Source organism: Aethalodelphis obliquidens, unplaced genomic scaffold, assembly GCF_003676395.1.
Source record: "Aethalodelphis obliquidens isolate GAN/ISIS:26980383/991018 unplaced genomic scaffold, ASM367639v1 scaffold44, whole genome shotgun sequence".
In the NCBI taxonomy this organism is placed as follows: domain Eukaryota; kingdom Metazoa; phylum Chordata; class Mammalia; order Artiodactyla; family Delphinidae; genus Aethalodelphis; species Aethalodelphis obliquidens.
This window is the reverse complement of record NW_020837988.1, coordinates 6,675,986-6,697,415: the sequence shown is the minus strand read 5'-3', so window position 1 is coordinate 6,697,415 and position 21,430 is coordinate 6,675,986. Positions and strand designations below refer to the sequence as shown.

Here is a 21,430-nt window from a genome sequence, read left to right as displayed (position 1 = left end):
AGAGCCTGCGAGCCACAACTACTGAGCCCACATGCCACAACTACTGAAGCCCGCGTGCCTAGAGCCCGTGCTCCTCAACAAGAGAAGCCACCGCAATGAGAAGCCCGCGCACCGCAACAAAGAGTAGCCCCCGCTCGCCACAACTAGAGAAAGCCCACGTGCAGCAATGAAGACCCAACGCAGCCAAAAAATAAACAAACAAACATTACTTATGTAATTAAAGTTAATTTTATAGCACATTAAAGGTTTTAGGAAAAAGTTCTGAGATTGAATGACAATGTCTGCCATGAGCATGGGACACGTTGGGATGAGCATGAATGCCATGACCTTGACTTTCTTTTTTCTTTGGCTGTGACGCACAGCTTGTGGGATCTTAGTTCCCTGACCAGGGGTTGAACCCGTGCCCTCGTCAGTGAAAGCGCGGAGTCCTAACCGCTGGACTGCCAGGGGAAGTCCCATACCCTTGACTTTGATAGAACTGACTTCCATCTGTCCCCTCCCTCAACTCCTTGAAGTCTCATGAACGTACAGCTCAACATGGGGAACACCATCCTGACCCTTCTCTTTCCCTGAGTGTCTCCTGCTACTTTCTCACTTGCCCCGAGCTTTCATTCAGGCCGACCCCTTTGTTACCCTTCACTTGGACCCAGATCTTGGGTCACCCCGTACCTGCAGCTCAGGACCCCTTCCTGGAGTCCACTTCTCCCGTGGGCCCTTTGAGTACTCATAAGGCTGCAATGGAGTGCAGGGACGCCCCACTGGTCTGGGTGCTGTCCTGGTGGGAAGGTTCCTTCACCACCCCCTGCTGTCCCCGGTGCTCTCCCTTGGTCCCGCTGCTGCCCTGGCATCCCTGGTGCTCTGGGCTCAGGGTCCTAGGGGCTCAGGGCCCCAGGTGCTGCCCCTTGTCCAGGCTGCAGGAGGCCTGCTTTCTAATTCACTGTCTCAGCAAGCGGAGACTCCGTCCCCATGCCTCCCAGCAGGGAACCAAGCGTCTGCCCTGCCTCTCCCCTCACCCCTGTGCATTCCAGCTCAAGGGCTGCTCTGAGATTTTTCTTTACCACGAGCACTACCCTGGTCCACGGCTCCCTCTTCTGTCTCCTGGACTGGCCTCCCTACCCACTGCGCCTCTCCCCTACTTCCCCTGCAAAGGCAACCACTGTTCTCACTATAGAGTCCAAACTATCTAGCATGGCCTGCCTGGCCTTTCAAAATGAAACAAGGCAGCGTATGTTTAGTATGCGCTTGGGGTGCACAAGGTGATCAAGGCAGGGTAGCCGCTGTTGCTTCCTGGTCTGGTCTTAACTTTCCTCTCCAGCCCTGCGTTCAGACCCCCGCTCCCTTGCCCACGGGCCATATGCCATCCTGATGCCTAGCTCCTAGAACGCCCCTGCTTTTACTCACTCCCCTGTCTTTGCCCACACCCTACCCTTTGCCCATGGTGCCCACCCACTTGCCCCTTGGATGACGGCGGTTGTGTCCTCGGGACTCAGTGGAGCCCCACCTCCTCTAGGAAGCCTTCCCTGAACCCCCTTGCCAAGGCTGGACTAGGCGCCCCTCCTGGCACCCTCACTGCACCCATGCTTGTTGCTGAAGCGTTCCCTACCGTGCTCTATTTTATGTTTTCTAAGTTTACTTCTTTTTTAATTAATTAATTAATTAGGCTGCGCCGGGTCCTGAGTTGCAGCGTGGGCGATCTTTTTTTTTTTTTTTTTAAATAGCGGCACGCCAACTCTTAGTTGCGGCACATGGGATCTAGTTCCCTGACCAGGGATCGAACCTGGGTTCCCTGAATTCGGAGTGCGGAGCCTTAGCCACTGGACCACCAGGGAAGTCCCATATCATGCTCTATTTTATTTATTTATTTTTTAAATTTTTTAATTTAATTTTTTTATACAGCAGGTTCTTATTAGTCATCAATTTTACACATATCAGTGTTCATGCTCTATTTTAATTAGCTGTGCTTTGCTCTGTGTCTCCCTTTGGACTCTGACCTTTAGACTATCCCCCTGTGTAACTACCAGAAGACCCTCGGCACACGTGGCTCTAACGTGCAGCCTCTTCAGGCCCCCATTCTCCAATGTGCAACCTGCCCAATATTTATACCTCCTAAGGTCCTCTTCTGGGGCAAATAGAATAATAAAACTTGGTACTCTTAAAGATTCTACCAATGATTCCCCCCTTCCCAGTCTTCCACATCATTCTTGCTCCAGTTCTGTCCCCTCCTTGTCCAGCCCCCTTGTCACACTCTAGGCACCTCCTCCCCACATTCATTCAGGCCCGGCCAGAGTACTCCCCATGTCTCATGTAGTCTCGTGCCCCCCCCCCCCACCCCGCGTCACTCCTGCAGCCTGTTCTTCCTTCTGCCTCTCCCGCTACCCTCCACCAACGGCTCTTGCCCATCCTCACCACTCATCTTAAGCGCTTCTCCTGGGAAGACTTCTCCCTTTGCCCAGACATCTATCGAGAGCGGGTGTGCACTGCTGTGGGTGTGCCTGGTGGGCAGCGACCAGCTCCTGCTTACCTCATCCCCCACATATGGCACAGGGAGGACACTGAACCAATATTAGCTGACTGACTCTGGCATTTTCTGGGGACATTTCAGCACCAGAGTCACGGACAGAAACCCTTCCCATCAAACCCTTTGCATCCATCCTGGCCCAGTGGAGGAGACTTTCCAGATGATCTTGGTCTTTCTTCCCAGGCTCCCCCACCCAGGTTGAGCACATCTGAAGCTTACAGGGACACCTCCCTGCTCCTTTTCTCCCAGACCTGACTGCCCCATCTCGCCTTCCCAGAATCTTCCCCAAGGCAGGAGGACAGCCTAGTGCCGAATCCTGGCGCTTACTACCTGTGTGATCTTGGTCAAGCTACTTAGACTCTCGCTGCCTCAGTTTCCTCATCTGTAAACAGATACACGACTATGGAACAGTACCTGTTACATAGTAGATGTTCAATAAAGATTTCTTGAATGAATAAATGAAGGAATTAAGGCATAATACCTACCTGATGGGGATTTTTCAAAATTAAATGATTTAACACATGTAACTGCATGTAGAGACATGCCTGGCATAGAGAATGCTCTCAGTGTTAGCTGTTTATGCATTTCCTTCCTGTTCTGTACAGGTCCTGGAGAGGCCGGAACGGTCGAGATTATTGGTGAATTACAGGGGCAGGTTTTGATTGGACTGCAGGCCTAGAGAGGACCCTGGAGAACAAGGTCCTGTCCTCCAGGGTCCTCACCTTCACTATCTTCCCCGCCCCCACCCCCAGGGTCCAACCCTCCCTCGGCCGCTAGAGGGAGCGCTCAAAGTGGAGGATAGGGTCCTCCGCTGGGGAGGGTGCGGGGATGGGCAAGCAGGGGTCGCGGGAAGAGGGTGAGGGCTCCCTGACTGACAAGGAGGAATCCGCCATCCTCTGGCTCGCCCCTCCGCGCGACGCCAGTTCAGGGGAGGGCCCGGACACCAAACTGGTTTGTGGGTCGCGATTAGAGCCAGTGATGAAAGCTGCAGAGCCGTCGGGGCGCGGCGCCTGGCCGGATCCGACGGATGCTGCTAAGCACTGGTCGCAGAGCTACGGGATTTCTTTCCGAGCTATTCGAGGGACTGCGAGGCCTGGGACAGGCACCACACGGGTGCCTCTGACTGGGCATCCCGGCAACCCAGCCCCACACCCCTTTTTCCAGCCGTCCGGGCTTTTAGCTTCTTCCCGGCTTCGGCGCTCTCTTTCCGCTGTGCGCGCTCGGACCCGGCTAAGGCGCGGGGGCGGGGGGGTGCCCTGCTGACCCCTGCGCGCACCCCGCCTGCGGAAAGGAGACGGGGTGCAGAGCCGGGGTGGGGGCAGAGGGGGACCGCCGTGCGGGTCACCAAGGGTTGACCTTCCTCCCGTCATCTCGCCCTCCCGCCCCAGTCCCTGCAGCCCCCGGTCTCTGACCCTCGCTTTGGGAGCGGAGTAGGTGTGAGTGTCGAGGATGGGCTCTCGGGAATGTTCCTCCAGGGGTCAGAGGGCGCTCCCGGCCGTAACGGCGCCGCCGGGGAGCCTTACCTGAGGCCTGGGCAGGCATCGCCGCCGGCTGACCACCGCAGCGCGGATCGTCTGTCCGGGTGAGGCCCCTGCGCCGGACCGATGCCTCCGACGCCCTCCCTCCGCGGGACTGCGCAGCCGCCTCTCGGGCTCCGCGGCCCATTGATTTTTCTGTTGACTTTGGGGCTCTCATTAATCAATCCTTCGTTAATTACCCCGCCGGGGGCTCCCCGGACAGCTCAGCCAATAACGAGGCGGCTGGACAGGCGGGCGGGGCCGGAGGCGGTGCATGCCTGGGGCTCTGGGTCAGGGGACCCACGAGCAGGCCCGCTTCCGGGGTAGGTCGGGGTGCAATGTCCTTAGGCCGCAACAGAGGCCGTGTAGGGTTCAGGCCACACTTGCCTCTGGCGGCCCAGCAGGGAATGGACCCTCCCCCACAGATCCGGGGTCACCTTCCCTTGTACCCCATGTAGCACCAGACCCGGCCCTGACTCAAGCTCTCTCTCCCTAAGGCAAACGTGAACTTGGGGCGAAAGAGACCCAGTTCTGACACGGCAGGAGGCGCCCCCTGCGGCCCTCCTCAGCTCTTCCTGCAGCCTCTGAGACCTGCCCACCTCGTCGTGCTGGTGCGGTCCTGGCACGTTTTCCTCTAAAGTGCCCTGTGCCCCAGGTGCGGCTGCTCCCACTCTCCTGCACAAAAGCCATCTCCTCCCACCCCAGTCCCCACCCCAGCCTGTCCCCCTTCACCTGACTCGCTGGCCACCAATTCCGCCTCCTCTTCTAGCTGTTGGTGCCTCTTTTTCAATCTCTCTCTGCACCGTCTGACTTCCTCAGTCTCTCTGAGTCCATCTCTATATCCCCCCTCCCCACCTTCTTTTGGATCAAACCATTTTATTGAGGGGCTTCGGAGACGGTCGAAGGGCTGGGAAAACAGTGAGATCCCACACCCTCTGCCCTGCCAGGACCTCCCCAGCTTCACAGTTGCCCCGTCTCTATATCTCTTATAGAGTAGGAGCCAGAGGGCTTTGGAGAGGAGCCTCAGGGACCGCAGGGAGTGGGGTTGTGGGTAAGAGGAGGCCCAGGGGGTGAGAATCTGTGCCACCCAAGCCCTGTTTAGCTATAACAGCCCTGTTATAAATTATGTTATAACAGTCTATGAATTGAAGTTGCATTCCTGAAATGTTTCATTTGAGGGGAAAACAAAAGCTCTGATGCATGAAAAAAGTTTGAAAATTATTATTCTTAGTAGAAAGGCACTGGCTCCCTTTCGCTGTGTGACTGTGGGCAAGTCACTTTACCTCTCTGGGCCTCAGTTTTCTTCTTTGTAAAATTGTAGTTGGATTAGGTGAGTCCTTCCTAACCTTTCATGTGTCATGGAACACATTAAAAAATGTATATGTCACTTGAGGATAAGGCGAAGAGGAAGGTGGCAGCCTGGGTACTCCACCCAGCCCCTCCCAGCCACCCAGGTACGAGTCTGTAACTAGTCTGTGACTCAGACTTGGCTCACCCACAGAAAAGCCTGAGACCTGAATATCTCCAGGGGCCCTTGCAGCTCCGACCCCAAGACCCCCTCCCGTGATCATGTTAGATGTGGCTGCTGAGACAGGAAGTGGGCACAGGGTGGGGCAGGGAGAAGAGCAGGTTTATTGGTTTCCAGCTCCAGGCGGCAGCATTGGCCAGGACACGGGGCGGGGGTAGGGGTGGAGCTAGAGGCTAGGACACTTCCAGATCTTGCCTGGTCCTAGGAAGGGTGCAGGGAGAGGTCCTCCTCCCCCCAGCTTGCCCCATGCCCCAGGGATATGCACGTCCTGATTGTGATTTAAAAACTCATCCTGGAAAAATAACTTTTGTGAAAATTCCACTCTGAGGCCAGCGGGGGAATGGGTAGTTACGTGGCATAGTGACTGCCAGCCTGGGATTCATTCCCCGGGGGTCTCTGGGTGGGTGCATGAGCTGAGCCCCTCCTCCCCACGTCTCTAGCGGGGCTTCAGGACAGCATGTAGACCTCCAGCAGGCTGGAGACAGCATGCATGCGGTAGAAGATGCCGAAGGGCAGGCAGATGTTGACGATGGCTGCCCAGAGGGAGTAGCCATAGAAGTCCACCTCCACGGTGTTGCTGAAGTGGGGGCGGGCCCCGAAGGCGGGCATGATCCACAGCTGTGGGGACAAAGGGGTGTCAGGACCTGGCCCGGACTCGTGCCAGTGGGTCATTCCGTGGGCTCTGCTGGGTGGGGCGGGGGCAGGATGGGGGTCCCAGCCCTCTGGTTTTGTGGACAGCGAGGGCTGGGTGTTGCTGAGTGGGGACCTCGAGCATCTTGGGCGGGGCCTGGCACTCACTAAGGAGCTCAGTAAATGTGCCCAACTGAACTTGCCTGCCCCCCAGCCTAGGGCTCCGCCTGTGATCACATCTCCCACCCTCAGTATGGCCCACTTGTGGGACTGGGGAAGGGGAGAAGAAGTCTCAATAGATGCTGTGAGAATTTGGAATAAATGGCTAAATCGGTAGCTCTCTCCTGGAGAGATGTGTGCAGGGTGGTGATGGTAGAATCAGACAGGCCCAGGGCAGGGGTTCAGGATCCTGCCGGAAGGCTCCCCCAGCCCTGCCCGCTATGAGCTCTGCTCTCCAGCTCTGGCCCCGCACCCCACCCCCTTCCCAGGTCTGGGAGGCGGTTGAAGCTGGAATCCTGCTTCATCCCTGGCTATGAGCTCAGATAGTTCATGTATGGGGTGTGAGGCAAAGAATAAAGGCTTCTAGACTAACCCCCCTCTCCCCACCGCAAATGTATCGCATCCTTGGACACATCACAGCCCAAATCTGAGCCCGCTTCTATCCTATAAAATGAAGGAGTTGGAGATGATGCCCTCAGAGCTGATCCAGGCTCAGATACCTGGAGCAAAAGCGGCCTCCCAGGTGACTCCCAGCCTGTAGGCTCCCAGCCTGTAGGCTCCCAGCCTGTAGGCCTTGGGAGAAGGTGAGGGGGGCCGAGGCTGGGAGCCACACCAAAGGTGACCCAAGACAGGAGGAGGTTTTGAGCTTTATTGCTTCTACTGGTAGGTCAGAGATGGGTGACTACTCTTTTTTTTACCTGTAGGAGGCGCAATATTGGCAGTGGGGACTTCAAGAATGCACCTCAATTTGGGCGTGTATTTCAGATAGACCCACTGGGGTGGAATCCCTCTGGAGATGTGTTCTATATTGGGATATACCCACATTAAGGCTGTTTTCTATATTAGGGGTATTTTCTATCAGAGGTTATAGCTAAAAGGACTGTCTTTACATTGAGCAAAACTTCACTGAGGTGTGCTCTGTCTTTGGGATGTACTCACAGGGGTCCAGGTTTCTCTGTTAGCGATTTCCCTCCTGGGGATTATATCTACACTGGGGCCTTTCTCTATTAGGTTGGAGCTACACTAGGAGTATTTCTCTGTTGGGATGCACCTTCACAGAGTGTTCTCGTACAGGATGTATATTTGTATCGGGTGAAGTCTGCCGCTATACAGAGGAGTTTCTCTTGGAAAGCGGCTTTGCTGAGTCGCTGGGGAGGGGTGACTGTTGTGGCTGCCCCCCTCCTGGCCAGCCCACCACTGCACTCTGCTGACAGACCCCTCACGCTCATGCTGGTCTCTGCCACCTCCTGTCACTGCTGCGATTATTCTAAGAAGCAGGTTGGTCACAAGGTCCCGGGAAGAGTCACACCTCCCACCTGGGAGCAAGGGCCCCCCACTCAGCTCCGTCTCACCTCCTCCCAGCCCTCACGCCAGCATCCCCTAAGACCCCTCCAGCTCTGCCTAGATGCCAGAATGCCGGGATCTCATTCTCCCCGTGCGCCCTGAGATGCTGTTCGCCCCCGGGGCTGCACCTGACTCTCCCTGAACCTGCTCCTTTCCTAGAGAGCCAGACGATGCTCGAGTGGGCTGGGGGCCAGACAGAGGGCCAAGTGAACAAACCCGAAAGAGCATCTTTCCTCGGCCTTCTCTTCCTCCCAGCCCACCCCCGTCTCTCCCCAGTTACTCACGATGATGTTGCAGAGCAGGAGAAACAGAGAAATGTCCTTCAAGCACCGGTATCTCCAGTGGCCCCTGGGGGCCAAGGTGATGCTCACTGCTCCCTGAGGTCCTGCTGGGCTGGGGCCAACCAGCCTGGGGGTGGGTGGGCAGGCAGGCAAGGTGTGGAGGGTGTCCAGGTTGGCAAAGGTGAGGCCGTGGCAGGGCTCCTTGGGGGGAGTACCATGAGGCTCAGCCCCGGGGGGAACCCGGTGGAGGCTCTCAATGATGAAAACGTTCTGGAAGGTGTGCTGGGCGATCATGAGCAGAGCGTGGGCCAGGCTGAGCCCCGCCAGCAGCTCCCTGGGTGTGCCCGCCACTGCAGCCACGATAGAGTAGTAGGAGATGGCGTACTGGCCCAGGGCGGCACCCACCAGCAGAGCCATGTCCAGGCTGCGAGTGGGGTTCTTACGGTGGTCCATGGCCCGGCGGTCAAAACGGTAGATGACTGAGCCACTCAGGCTGACCAAGGTCATGAGCCCCAGACAGACGATGTTGAAGGTGTAGTACATGACCAGGGCCTGCTGGGTGCGGCTCCTCTCCCCACTCACTTGGACCTCGTAGATGATGAAGACGGCCAGCCCCACGACGAAAAGCATCAGACCCAGGATCGGGCCGGCAAAAAAGGTCTCCCGGAAGAGGCTGAGCAGGGATGGGGTGTGGCTGTGGCCGTGGGTAGAGGAGGCCATCAGCCTGCCCACGTTCTTCCACATGACGTAGAGCATGGTGGAAGCAAAGAGGCTGTACTCGATGTTGAAGGGGTACAGGTAGAAGTAGCCCTGCTGGAAGATCTGGCAGACGTCCGTGTTGCAGGAGCAGTCTTCTCCGACTGGGCCGCCCGCACGCTCCGCTGTGGAGAGGGGGGTGCGGAGCTGCACTGCCCTCCCACCTTCCTGGAGGCCCCCACCTGAAGAACCTCACCCCTAGACTGTGACCTTTGGAAGGGCAGGGTTGCTATCCGTCACCACCGTATTCCAATGCCTACACAGGGCTTGGCAGGTCCATTCATGCCACAGATATTTATTGAGCATCTACTATATCCCAGAAACTATGGGAGCCAGGGCTCGATTAAGAAAAAAAAAATTCTGAGCCGCAGAGTTGCCCGCTTCATCCTGTCCCATTCCTGCAGAAGAACACTCCCAACCCTTCCCCACCGGTAATGACCCCTGGCTGCCCAAGATAGGCAAGACTCTGGTCCTAATAGAAGGTGGCCCGCTTGGAAACCCCTAAAATTCAAGCTGCCTCGCAGCTCTCGCCAGCATCTGCTTCAGCCAGAAAGAAGCTGCTGTGCCCAGGTCTCGACCGTGACCTGCTGTCACTTCGGTTTGTACCACACTGATAGGAATCTCACCCTGCATCCAGCGCGTGCTCTGCTCTGCAGGATCCCTCGGGCCTTGGCAGACAGCTCTTTTGATCCCCAGAACTATCTCAGCTGGTTTTGCAGAAGAAGGAACTGAGGCTCACTCAGAGAAAGTGGCTTGCGATGGCAGAACTGACACCAATGACGTGACTCTCACCCCTGAGGCAAGTACCTCTCTGCACCCTGCAGCCCTAGCACGTAAGGTCGCCCACCTCCCTGGGCTGGGTTTAACCATCCTCAGGACCCCTCTGTATGTGGAGAGTGGCCCTTTTCAGTCCTGCTGGGCTGGGATCTCCTGTAGGCCTGGATCCATGCTTTCCATTCCTGGACCCTCCCATACTGGGTGTGCAAGGTCCAGGTGGACTTGGTCATCTAGTCTGATCCTGGCTGGTGGCGGGGCGGGGGGAGGGGGGGCTAGAGAAGTCCAGAGAACCAGGACCAGGGGGACTGTGGGCTCATTCTTCTTCAGCATAGCATATTGGTTCAAAGCAAAGATGGATCTCAACCCTAGTTCTCCAATTTCAAGCTCTGTGACCTTGGGTAAGCTACTTAACCTCTCTATGCCTTAGTTTCTGCATCCATAACATGGGAATGCTAACAGTACCCATCTCACAGGGAGGTTGCTAGGGTTAAGTGAGATGGTGCTTGAGACACTTGGCACAGTGCCTGACATATAGAGCTCAGAGAACTGGCACTATCGTTATTGCGATTATTACTTCTACATTCTCCTCCTTGTCAGGCACTCCCTTCTGATCCCACGCTTCCACCATTGAGCCACCCTGCCCCCCTTCCCCTCTTTCTACCTTGATCACTCTTGCCCTTTCTTCCTGGAGCATGAATCCCTTCTTTGGTGGGACGGAGACCTGGACAGTGGGACCAAGGCTGTACTGTCCAGGATGAAAAAATGCTTCCCTGTACTCTTCCTCCTGGGTCACCCACATCTAAACTTCTTCAGAGGCATAGCCTGGGGCAGCCACCTTTGCCTCCATGCCCTCTACGAGTCCACAGAGCACCCAGCCCGAGGCCTGGCTGCCACGGGACCAGGGTGAATCTGAAGTGGGCACTCACATTCCAGAGCGAGGCGGGTATGGCTGGTGTTGCCGTGAGGACTGCCGAGGGAATGGGCCTGGTGCACCGATTCATCCACCACGGTTGCCATCCAGATGGCCAGGTTGGTGGTGAGCGTGAACATGAGACCACATCTGTTTGGGGAGGGAGAGCAAAGAGGCCAGTGAGAGTCTGTGGCTCACGGTGGGTCCCCGGCGTGGTGGAGAGCTGGGGATGCTCTCCTGGGAGATGGTGCTGAGAGGCAAGAAAGCAGGCAGACCCCTGTGTGAACAGGGAAGCTGTGTTTGGAAGGAACACTTAGCCTGGCTGAGATGCCTCCCAAAAGAGGGCCGGGGGTGTCGTGGGGTTCAGGCCACGGCTGCTCCCTCTCTTTGGGGAAAGGACATTTGTACATTACACACGCCATCTCACCAAGCACGTCCCCCGTACCCCCAGCAGAGGGTGGTGGAAATCAGGTTGACAAAGCCAGGGGGCCTTGGCTGAAACCCCACCTGGGGGCAGAAAGAGGACCCACGCCCCAGGTTGGGAAGCGCTCATCTCATGCCAGGTGAGCCCAGCCCCTGTGCATGGACACTGAGCCATGGGCATGGAGCAGGCACTCACCGAGTCAGGTCCAGGTGGCTGTGAACACAATCTTTAGCGGAGATGCAGAGAAAGTAAGTCTGTGTTGAGAGAGAGTGGTGGGGTCATCTACTCTGCAGACGGGCTCAGCCCGGAGTGCCCAGGTCCATGCCCAGCACCATGCGCTTACCGCCTCAAGAGCCCTCCTACTACGTGATCGAGTTTCTTTCAGCTTTGCAAAGGGAGACATGAGCTTTTCTCTCTTTCTATTCTCTGGAGCGATTTGTACAAAATAGTTCTCTGTTCTTTAGAAGTTTGCAAAATGCCACCTGTAAACTCTCTGGGCTTGGTGTTTGTTTTCTGTTTCTTTGTAGGGTGGAGTTTTGACTGCCTAGTTATTTATTCCTGGGAGTGAGGCCAGCCTCGGAAAGAACCTAAGCGGCCTTACAGCTCTCTCTGGCACTGTCCCTGCCTCATCCTCATCCTTTGCTTCCCTGCAAGTCCTTGCTCTCACCTGGCTGCCCACAAATCCTTGCTGTGGTGTTTATTGATGTTGTGGTGTCTGTATTTCCATTTTGCCTGAGTATTCTTTAAAGTCAGAAAATGTAAAATTAAAACTATATAAATGCCAAAGTTGTAAATGTGTTAAATTGTGGAAACCTGGGCACTAAGGATGATGTTTCAAGAGAGGGAACCATACACGTGGTCATTCTGGGCTGGGGAGGGTTTGGGTCCCACGTTAAGACCAGTCCTGCCTCAGCTCAATCAGAAGATCTTTTCCAGTGTTATTCGTGCAAGAAATAAAAAAGTGAACTTGTTTGAAAAATCCCATATACAGGCTACCCTATTTCCTGAAAAAATACAGAATATAGGGGACATGGCTGAGGCCCAACTGGCCATGCCCACAGCAGGACGCTGAGCTGAGACTGATGCCCTCTATGGGCACCCAAGGAGGGCAGGTCAGGTTCCAGGAGACAGAGCAGCTGCCACAACTGACACCTCCTAGGTGTTAACTACTGGCACTGCTTAAGGTGAAATGAAATCGCAGGGCCCCTAAGTAGGCACTCACATTTGGATATTACTTCATTACCAAGTGCTTCCAGATTTACGGACTCATGTGATCTGCACTACAGTCCTATCCCCACCCTAATCGATTGCTCAGCATGGAAGTGGAGTGGAGCTCAGATCTCCTGACTCCATGCCACATGTTGGCTCTCTTCCACCACACTCAGGGACACTCCTCCCACCCACCTGCACAATGACAAACACAGCCTGGGTGAGAGGGTACAGGATCTTGATGGCTGACTGGCACTCAAAGGAACTGGAGTAGTAGCCGGTCTTGAAGACATCCATGACGAGAGTGCAGATCCCAAACAGCACCAGCCCACCTGGGAAGGAGGGTGGGGGGTGGATCAGAGAGGCAGGAGAAAATGATTACAGATTTGAGGATGGATGGCCAAATAGTTGGATGATTGGGTGGATGGATGGATGAATAGGGTAAGTGAGAAGATGGATGGAAGGATGGGTGTGTGATCGAGTGGGTAGATGGATGGATGTCCTGTTGAGCCCCCATCCCTTTGGGGCTGCATAGATAAGGGAAAGGACCCTAGAGAGGCTCTTTCAACTGCAGCTGTCATCTGTTTTCTGCTCTCCATCAAAGTCTCTTCCATGGTCACCCTCTTTCAATCTTTAGAAAGGGCAGAGAAGTTCCACTCCATCCCTCTCTTCATCCCTCTTCCAGGACTCTTTCCCTTCCTCTTCTGCCTCAGACACAGCCCACCTCACCCTCAGACACATCTAGCCTTGGGGGGTGGAGACTTCTCACCGGTCTACCTCGAAGGGAACCCAGCAATTCCTGCGGGAGCCCCAGCCTCCACCTCCCCGCCTGGGCCACCCCATCTCCGCCCACACCTCCCCTGGCACCTCGGAGCCAGATGGGGCCCGCGTGCGCGTCCCGGTAGGGGACGGCGTCGGTGTTGGGGCAGCGCACGGTGCGAAGGAGGTAGAAGAGGATCCAGAGCACAGCCAGCAGCATCATGGTGGTGAGCAGGGCGAACACGTCGGTGTCGTACACCGCCACCGTGTTGAAGGCGCCGCCGCTGATAAGCGTGCAGGCGAGGAGCAACACGTTCATGGCCAGCAGCACGGACAGCAGGCGGCCGCCCTTCTTCCACACCTCGCGGGGGGCTGCCCGCGGTGCCGGCGGGCTCTCCTTGGGGCCCGTGGGCAGCTCCTCGGACATGGCAGAGGCGACTGGAGGAGGCTGGAGGGGTCACTGTCGGGGCGGAGCGGACAGGACCCCAGGTCAGCCTCGAGAGCTCTCCTTCCTCCATCTTATCCCTAGATTTGGGGACCCGAGGGGCGGGGGCTGCGGGGGGTGAAGGAAGCGCTGGGAAGGGGGAGAGAAAAGCCCACTGTGCCGGTCTCGCGCTCGACGGGAGGAAAAGAGAAGCGGCTGCAGCCCCGTCGGACCCCGTCCAAGGTTCCCACTCCCCAAATCCGTCGGCCGGCTAGCCAGGGGCACCCACCTGGCTGGGCCGGGAGCCCGCGCTGAGCTGGGGGTCAGGGGGCGGCGAGTGTGTCCTCTCTCTAACGCCGGGATGGACGGGCGCTTTATACCGGGGAGGGCAGGGTGATTTACAGCCGCGGGAGCTCAGCTCCATAAACCTCTCAGTCCCACTCACATGATCCATCTTTTTCCTGGGCTGAATTTAGTGAAGAGCGTGCGGAGGCAGACAAGGTATGATTTATATTTACCCGTTAAGAGGCGCCCCCTCCCCCGCCTCCCTGTCACCTCGGCGCAGCCAGCCTCGGGCGCGGCCCGGCACTGCGGCACCCAGCGGGCACCCCGCCCCCGGCGCCCAGCGCGCCCTGGCGCCCCTGTCTCCTGACGCCCAGAGTCCTGAGAGCTGACGCTCAACAAACGCCCCAAGGGCCCGCAGGCACCCCGACGCCCTCATGCCCCGCGGCCCTGTACGTTTGGGCTCTTCTGTTGCTGCCCCAAGATCGGGACCCTACCGCCCCTTCCCCGACACCCTCGCAGTGATCGAAGTTCCCTCTTCCTCTCTCCCTTCCCCTGGTCCCTGCTGCGCGGGATGCTGCCGAGTCGGACTTGCGTACGAAGTGCTCGGCCAGTCTTGTAGCGGCTCCTGCTGGAGCGCGGCTGGCCCACCTCGCGCGAAACTGAGGCCGCCGGGACAGCCGTGTCCCGATCGCTGACGGTCTGGCGGTCGGTCCTCATAACTCTCTTAGGCCCATTGTCCAAGGGGTCAGGACTGCCCTCAGACATCCCTCCCCAGCCCTTGGCCCGTTCCCTTGACGCTTAGAGACTTCGGGGGCCGCAGCGCCGCGGCTCTAGTGAAGACAGACCTCGGACTGTCCCCAGACTGGGCCTCACGGGGCGGGACGCTGGGGTGAGCAGCGTTTTGGAGAGAGGCCGGGCCCGGTTTGCTCGGGAGCAGGGAGTTTAGGACCCAGGGGCAGCCCGGGGCGGCCCTCTGGGCAGCGGGAGATCCTCCCCCCACCTTCCCCGCCCGCTGAGCGGCTCAGATGTCCGAGTAGCGGCGGCTCTGGCGCTCCGCATCTTCTGTTTGCGGCGGCGGGCGCTGGCGGCCCCGGCCCCTGCCCGACCCCCTCCCCCAACCCCATGCCTCAGCTCTAACCCCGCCGCCCTCCCCCGCGGGGGGCATTTCCCCGTGTCCCCTGCCCGTCCCGTCCAAGTCAGGCGCCATGAACGACCAGTACCACCGGGCGGCTCGGGACGGCTACCTGGAACTTCTCAAGGAGGCCACCAGGAAGGAGCTGAACGCCCCCGACGAGGATGGCATGACCCCCACCCTCTGGGCTGCTTACCACGGCAACCTGGAGTCACTGCGCCTCATCGTGAGTCGAGGGTGAGTATCCTACTGTCCCCGCCCAAGCCCCGCCGGGGAGGACTGAGAGTCTCAGGGCCGCTCTAGGCCCCTGAGACACCCCCTCTCAACTCCATGGCATCTCCCCCCCCACCTCTGCTGTGCCACCCTCTTCCCTAGGACAGACCCTAAGGTGGAACCTTGGAGATTGACAGTCGTGGGAGGAGGAAACAAACTGAGGCCTGTGACATTTGTGACCTGGATGCGGGGCTAGGAGGAGAGGGACTGGGACTTGGGGGTCCATGGTTGTGGGAGGGGCTTCAGAGTGAGGAGAAGGTGGGAGGGATCTCCTGGGTGGGTAGCACCAGGAAGCAAGAGTGAAGGGCATAGTGAGACTGGGAGAGAAAGAGCAGAAGCCTCAGAGGGGCCGGAAGGGGGGCTGGGAAAGGAGAAGCTCTTCACTGCCCACCCCCAGCCTGTGGTCCAAGGGGTCCAGCCGGCGCCCACACCTCCCCACACACTGGATTCCACACAGCTCTCTCCCTGCTCATCCCTGAGACTTGTGGGCACTGTCCACAGCGCCAAATGTCACTCGGTTCAGCCACCCCATGAACTCCCTCTGTGCCCCTCCCCCACCACGGGCTCCATCACCCTCCCTTTGGAGTTGTCTGCGGGGAGGAGTGGGCATTGAATCCAGGTGTCAGGGCCAGGGAAGGGGTTAGGAAGTAGCAGTTGAGGAATGTGGCGTCCGGGGCCACTGACATGGGCTCCCTACGGCTGAATGACCCTGTGGACAACTTGCCAGCCCCAGCGGTTTAATAAAGAGAAGTCAGGTTGACCTGGGGACCAGGGAGGCCTGGACAAGGAAGAGGGATGTACGAGATGCCCCAGGAGGGTTAACATGAACATCTCAGGCCCTGGGAAATCCTGGTGGAGGGAAAGGGGCCCGGCTGGCCTGGCGCCAGGAGCTGGCCTGTGGTTTGAGCATGGGGTAGGTGGGGAACCCCCCTTTGCCCTCCCTCCACAGCTGCTCCCCGGGCCCAGCAACAGGTGGAAGCAGCCCCTGAGATCAGGCAGCTGAACCATGCCCCGAGACGCGGAGCCTGGCCCCTGTCCATGCGAAGAGGGCGCACAGTGATCTGCCATTCTGCTCCCCCCCGGAGAGATTCGTGGGAGGAGGGGACTGGGGGGCCCCCCTTGGTGCACCAACCCCCCCAGCTCCTACAGAGGGTGAGGGCTGGTGCTTGATGGGGTGTGGGCCAGATGCCCAGTAGCTCCTGTCTAGAAGGACTTGAAGACCAGTGAGGGAAGTGGGGAGGGGAATGCGGGGGGTTGGGGACTGGGGAGTGTGGGCAGGAGCTGCTGAGACAATGAAGTGATTCTTCCTTCAGCCCTGCGGGGTGGCCCCCTCATTAGAGTGGGGCAGAGGGCCTGAGCTAGGTCCCTGAGGGAGGCGCAAGCTTGGAGGAGCCAGGGGGAGGGTGCCCAAGGGGGGCACAGTCTGGCGCGGAGGGTGTTGGAGGGGGCTGCGTGGGTCCCTTGGACCTGCCCGAGCCAGCCGCCTCACAGCGCTCCCGAAGATGGGGCCGCCCCGGGAGGGGAGGGCAGCTGGGCCCAGGCTGCAGGCTGCCCTTCCCCTCCCCTCCAGTCCTGGCTGCCCCCATGCTCCCCTCCTGGCCCAGGCCAAGACCCGACACCTGCTCTCACACGCGGCCTTGCCAGGCCTGGCCCTGCTCCCTGCAGACGTGGCCGTGCCCGGCGACACGCAGGCACGCACCCTCACACACTCCCCCAGGGCTCAGGCCCAGCACACACGACCCTCTCGTCCTCTTTTTCCGTCACTCCTGCACTGGCAGCCCCACTCACCGCCGTGCCTGCCTAGAGACCCAGACTCGGCCCTGGCCCACCACCTCTCTGGGCCAGCTCCCCGCCGGGCCCCATGAATAATTCACTCCTTTCTCTCTGGACATTAAATATTTATCCCCTGAGATTCCCAGCCCTCAGTTCTCTTGGGGAAGGCCCCGCCCCGGCCCCGCCTTCTTTGTCGCCCCACCCACTGCGAGCCTGGAGCCATCTTTAACCCTGGGCTCGCTCGAGCTGCGCCCGGTGGCTCCCGGCGGCGTGTCTCCCGGAGTCAGAGGAGAGGTCTCAGGCCGTCGAGTCCCTCTGGTGTGCCTGTGGGGAAGCTCATCCAGGCTGGGCGCTCCCCCCACCGGCAGCCGCTGCCGACTGCCTGCCTGACCTTGCGATGGCTCGTCACCCCTCCCCGCGTGTCCTCCCTGCAGGGGTGACCCGGACAAGTGTGACATCTGGGGCAACACGCCCCTGCACCTGGCAGCTTCCAATGGCCACCTGCACTGCCTCTCCTTCCTGGTGTCCTTCGGGGCCAACATCTGGTGCCTGGACAACGATTACCACACGCCGCTGGACATGGCCGCCATGAAGGGCCACATGGAATGCGTGCGCTACCTGGACTCCATCGCGGCCAAGCAGAGCAGCCTCAACCCCAAGCTGGTGGGCAAGCTGAAGGACAAGGCCTTCCGCGAGGCGGAGCGGCGCATCCGCGAGTGCGCCAAGATGCAGCGCAAGCACCACGAGCGCATGGAACGGCGTTACCGGCGCGAGCTGGCCGAGCGCTCGGACACACTCAGCTTCTCCAGCATCACGTCCAGCACCCTGAGCCGCCGGCTGCATCATCTGGCGCTCGGCAGCCACCTGCCCTACTCGCAGGCCACGCTGCACGGCACCGCCAAGGGCAAGACCAAGATCCAGAAGAAGCTGGAGCGGCGCAAGCAGGGCGGCGAAGGCACCTTCAAGATCTCCGAGGACGGCCGCAAGAGCGTGCGCTCGCTCTCGGGCCTGCAGCTGGGCAGTGACGTGATGTTTGTGCGCCAGGGCACCTACGCCAACCCCAAGGAGTGGGGCCGCGCCCCGCTCAGGGACATGTTCCTCTCCGACGAGGACAGCGTCTCCCGTGCCACACTGGCGGCCGAGCCTGCGCGCTCGGAGGTCAGCACCGACTCAGGCCACGACTCCCTGTTTACCCGCCCGGGCCTGGGCACCATGGTGTTCCGCAGGAACTACCTGAGCAGCGGGCTGCACGGCCTGGGCCGCGAGGACGCGGCGCTGGACGGCGCGGGCACGCCGCGGGGTCGGCTTCAGAGCTCCCCCAGCCTCGACGACGACAGCCTGGGCAGTGCCAACAGCCTGCAGGACCGCAGCTGCGGGGAGGAGCTGCCCTGGGACGAGCTGGACTTGGGCCTGGATGAAGACCTGGAGCCCGAGACGAGCCCGCTGGAGACGTTCCTGGCCTCCCTGCACATGGAGGCCTTCACCACCATCCTGCGGCAGGAGAAGATCGACCTCGAGGCACTCATGCTGTGCTCGGACCTCGACCTCCGCAGCATCAACGTCCCCCTGGGACCCCGCAAGAAGATCATGGGGGCCGTGCGGAGGCGGAGGCAGGCGCTGGAGCGCCCGCCGGCCCTGGAGGACACAGAGTTGTGAGTGCCCAGAGCCTCGGTGGGGATGGGAAGATAGGGCTTGGAAGGCCCTGGGGTGGGCGTGGATCTGTCTGCCTTTTCGGGTGGGGGATAATAACTAGGTCGCCGTCAATTCCAAGAGGCCCCGCGTATTCACCCCCAATTCGGAAAAAGAAGCTGCCTGTGTACTTTGCTGGTGTCAAATGCACCTCAATTTTGAAGAAGTCAGAACGCAGGAAAATGGGTGTCTTCGTATGGATGAGACCCAGTAGTCATAGTAACCACGGCCGGGACGTTTTGAGCCCTCCCATCGCCTGGGTACTGGAGTTGCCCTTGCACAAGTCCTCTCATGTGCAGGGGCTGTGTCACCCCCATTTTACAGGTGAGCAAGTGGAGGTTCAGAGGCTTCGAGTAGCTCACCCATGGTCCTGCCGCCGCTCAGTGCAGAGCTGGGCCTGATCCCTGGTCTGTGAGGCTCTAGAGCTAGGGAGGGCAAGGTGACTCCCGTGGGGTGGAGGGTGTGGCAGCCGGTCATCTCACCAAATGCCCAGGCCCTCAAGACAGATGTCTTACCTACTGGTCCCTGAACCTTGTAACCAGAAACGAGCAGATACTCTCAACAGGGCCAACAGTGGCCTTGAGGGCAGAGCTGTCACGTTCAAAAAGCCATCATGGGGAGCCCAAGGCTGCTGTCAAACTGGCAACGCTGTTGGCCCATCCCTGCCCTGACTCTGCATCCTGGCATCCCACGAGCCCAGCAAACACGGCCGCCCCCTTTTGGTATCTATGGCCTTTACCCTGCATGGCTGGGCAGGGGTGGGTTTGGGAGGAAGTCTGGTTTAGAGTTTGGGGCCGGCGTCCCCATCCCTGATCATCGGTCTGCCTAGAGAGGGTAAGTGGTCAGAATATTTGGTCCTGACTTAAAATGCTGTGTGCGAAGGCCCTTATCTGAGGTCTGTTTCTGTCTCTCTCTCCACAGATAACAGGGGCTCCTATCCCCATACCAAAAAGAGTTGCAAGTTGCCACACCCACGGTGGGACCACGAGGTCCTCACAGTTGCCAGCCCTGCAGCTCCCCAGCCGCTTCCCGGGAGCAAGGACCATGCGGTCATCTCCCTTGAAAGCCTGTCCCCACTCTGCCGCAGAGGGTATGGCCTGGAGGCACCTGGAAGGCCAAGAGAGTGACTCAGAACATCAATTCTGAGGGGTCCCGAGGCCCCTAAGCCACCTCTCTCTGAGTGGCTCTAAAGCACGTGTGCATTCGTGGAAGGCCAGCCCCAGTGCCAGGGCGGGGGCCACTAGATGATCAGCCCGTCAGAGCTGGATGGGAGCGTGTGGTGCGAGTGGGCATGGCTTGCCCCGGGGCCGTTGTCTGTCCCCACCCCTCCTCTACGGGTCCTGTGGTCTGCTCAGTCTGGAGACTCTCCTCCTACATTTTTGTGCAGGAAGAGTTTGGGCTGCCTCCCCTCCCCCTGTACACCCCGGAGAGGAGGTTCCCTGCTAGACTCTTCAGCCAAACGCCCCAGCTTTAGTCCCCACCCCGCCCCAAGCACGGCCAGTCCCCTTCTCCTTCTCCCACTGGCCATGCTGGGGAGTTGGAGCGCCAGGCTGGGCTGGGGTGGGGGTGACCGGTGCCCTTCCAGCCTACCCCGGGGTGGGGCCCAGCCTGACTCCACCCTCCCCGCCCTGTCCTTCTCCACTCACTCTCTCCTTGGTTGTGCAGCCCGGTGCCCCCAACCCCAGGGACCCCAGAGGGTCAGGGCAATAGATCCAAGGTGCTAGAGCGACTGGCTACAGTATTATGGCCTCGAGGCTCGGCGGGCATCTCTGGGCTGGGGAAAGGCATCTGCCAACTGGCTCAGAGTCTCCCAGGCCCAAACCAGGCAGAGACTGGTTGTGGCTGGGTGTCCAGCCTCGCGTGGGCGAGTCCTGCCATGTGGACACGGGAGCCTGAGGATGTGGACAGTCTAAACTGCTGATTGCCCCCAGGTTCCCAGGGCTCCGGGCAAAGGGTCTGGAAGCAGCTGGGTGGCTGCCTGATTCTGCATGGGTAGCGGGTAGGGGAGAGTTCTGCACGGGTCCCTGCTCTGTGATGCTGGTGAGACCAGGGGAAAGGCCAGACTCAAAGGGTCCTCAGACCAAGGTCACGGATGTGGGAGGGTCACTCAGGAGCCCCCACGGTGTGCACATATACACCGCATGCAGATGTGCCCTTCCTCCTCTGTCAACAATGGTGCCCCCGTCCCTGACCTTCAGCTTAGGAAGCAGCTCCTACCGGGAGCATTGCCACAGCCCCCAGCTCCTTCCTGGGCCCCTTGGCTGGTGCAGGGGACAGAGAACCCCCCCAAAACGCCACAGGCCTCCCTCTGGTGTGTCTGTCTGAGCGTGGGTCCCCGGGCACACACCTGCTCAGAGCTGGGGGCGTGATGGAGGTGGTCCCTGTTCCCACACTGAAGGCCTGGTCGCCTGCCACTGCCACTCTGAGCCCACTGCAGTCCTGCTCCCCGTTCTCTGGGCCTGGGGCCACCCCCAAGTGCCGACTTGACTTTCCTGGAGCCCCAGGTGCTGCCCTTTCTCTCCTGTTCCCTGTCTGTGTACGGCCTCAGCCCCCTCCCTGTTCTCTCAGTGCTGGGGTGGGGCGGGCTCCCAGATTCCCACCACTGTACAAAGTACCCCTCCCTCAGGCTCATTATAATTTTTGTAGAGAACCTTCTCCATCCTTGTCATGCCTGTGTCTTGTTTTAATCATTTGGGGGTGGGAGACGGGTAGCAAGAGGTTGGAGGTGGGAGAGGGAGAGGGTCTTTTTGTGCCTATGAGGACTTGGTCCTCTTCCTTGGAGGGGGTCCTGGGGTAGATGGTAGGGCACTCCCCCACCCCATACATCTCTGCAGGGCCCTCCCTCATCCTCGAGTCTTCACCTTGCTCTCTCTCTGGACCCAGAATTTAGAGCTGATGGAGAGGGAGGGTTCAGAAGAACTGGGACAGGAGACCCCCCCCAGCAGCTGAGTCAGGAGGATGGTCCAGGCCTGTCCACTGCAG

At 59.2% G+C, this 21,430-nt stretch overlaps 3 protein-coding genes across 4 annotated transcripts in view; 1 reads left to right on the top strand and 2 right to left on the bottom strand.

Annotated features, from left to right (window-relative positions):
* Window positions 1-4,073, bottom strand: part of OTOP3 (otopetrin 3) — an 11,661-nt gene extending 7,588 nt beyond the window's left edge. The window contains exon 1 of the mRNA XM_027080397.1: window positions 4,042-4,073. Within this exon, the coding sequence (XP_026936198.1) occupies window positions 4,042-4,060 (19 nt within the window). The 5' untranslated portion in view covers window positions 4,061-4,073. The remainder of the gene's footprint in view (window positions 1-4,041) is intronic.
* Window positions 4,074-5,819: 1,746 nt separating this feature from the next.
* Window positions 5,820-14,591, bottom strand: OTOP2 (otopetrin 2). The gene is made up of 7 exons (XM_027080591.1): window positions 13,586-14,591; window positions 12,981-13,332; window positions 12,309-12,445; window positions 11,100-11,158; window positions 10,497-10,630; window positions 8,041-8,918; window positions 5,820-6,181 (listed from the first exon to the last, which is right to left on the bottom strand). The coding sequence occupies exons 2-7, from the start codon at window positions 13,297-13,299 to the stop codon at window positions 6,011-6,013; spliced, it is 1,698 nt and encodes a 565-aa protein (XP_026936392.1). The 5' UTR covers window positions 13,300-13,332; window positions 13,586-14,591; the 3' UTR covers window positions 5,820-6,010.
* Window positions 14,592-14,707: 116 nt separating this feature from the next.
* On the top strand, window positions 14,708-21,105 carry USH1G (USH1 protein network component sans). Of its 2 annotated transcripts, none has more exons than XM_027080590.1 (2): window positions 14,708-14,950; window positions 17,194-18,468. In XM_027080590.1, exons 1-2 carry the CDS (start codon window positions 14,787-14,789, stop codon window positions 18,413-18,415), a joined length of 1,386 nt encoding a protein of 461 aa, XP_026936391.1. In that variant the 5' UTR covers window positions 14,708-14,786; the 3' UTR covers window positions 18,416-18,468. The 2 variants fall into 2 exon arrangements, with proteins under 2 accessions (XP_026936391.1, XP_026936390.1); XM_027080589.1 differs by lacking the exon at window positions 14,708-14,950 and adding an exon at window positions 19,370-21,105 and having other exon boundaries at window positions 17,200-18,411.
* The last annotated feature ends 325 nt before the right edge of the window (window positions 21,106-21,430 follow it).

Coding starts and splice junctions, on each gene's coding strand:
- OTOP2 (XM_027080591.1), bottom strand. CDS start 13,299: ATGTCCGAGGAGCTGCCCACGGGCCCCAAGGAGAGCCCGCCGGCACCG. Junction 8,919..10,496: donor TACCCGCCTCGCTCTGGAAT/GTGAGTGCCCAC, acceptor CCCTCTCCACAG/CGGAGCGTGCGGGCGGCCCA. Junction 6,182..8,040: donor TCCTGCTCTGCAACATCATC/GTGAGTAACTGG, acceptor TTGTCCCCACAG/CTGTGGATCATGCCCGCCTT.
- USH1G (XM_027080590.1), top strand. CDS start 14,787: ATGAACGACCAGTACCACCGGGCGGCTCGGGACGGCTACCTGGAACTT. Junction 14,951..17,193: donor CGCCTCATCGTGAGTCGAGG/GTGAGTATCCTA, acceptor TCCTCCCTGCAG/GGGTGACCCGGACAAGTGTG.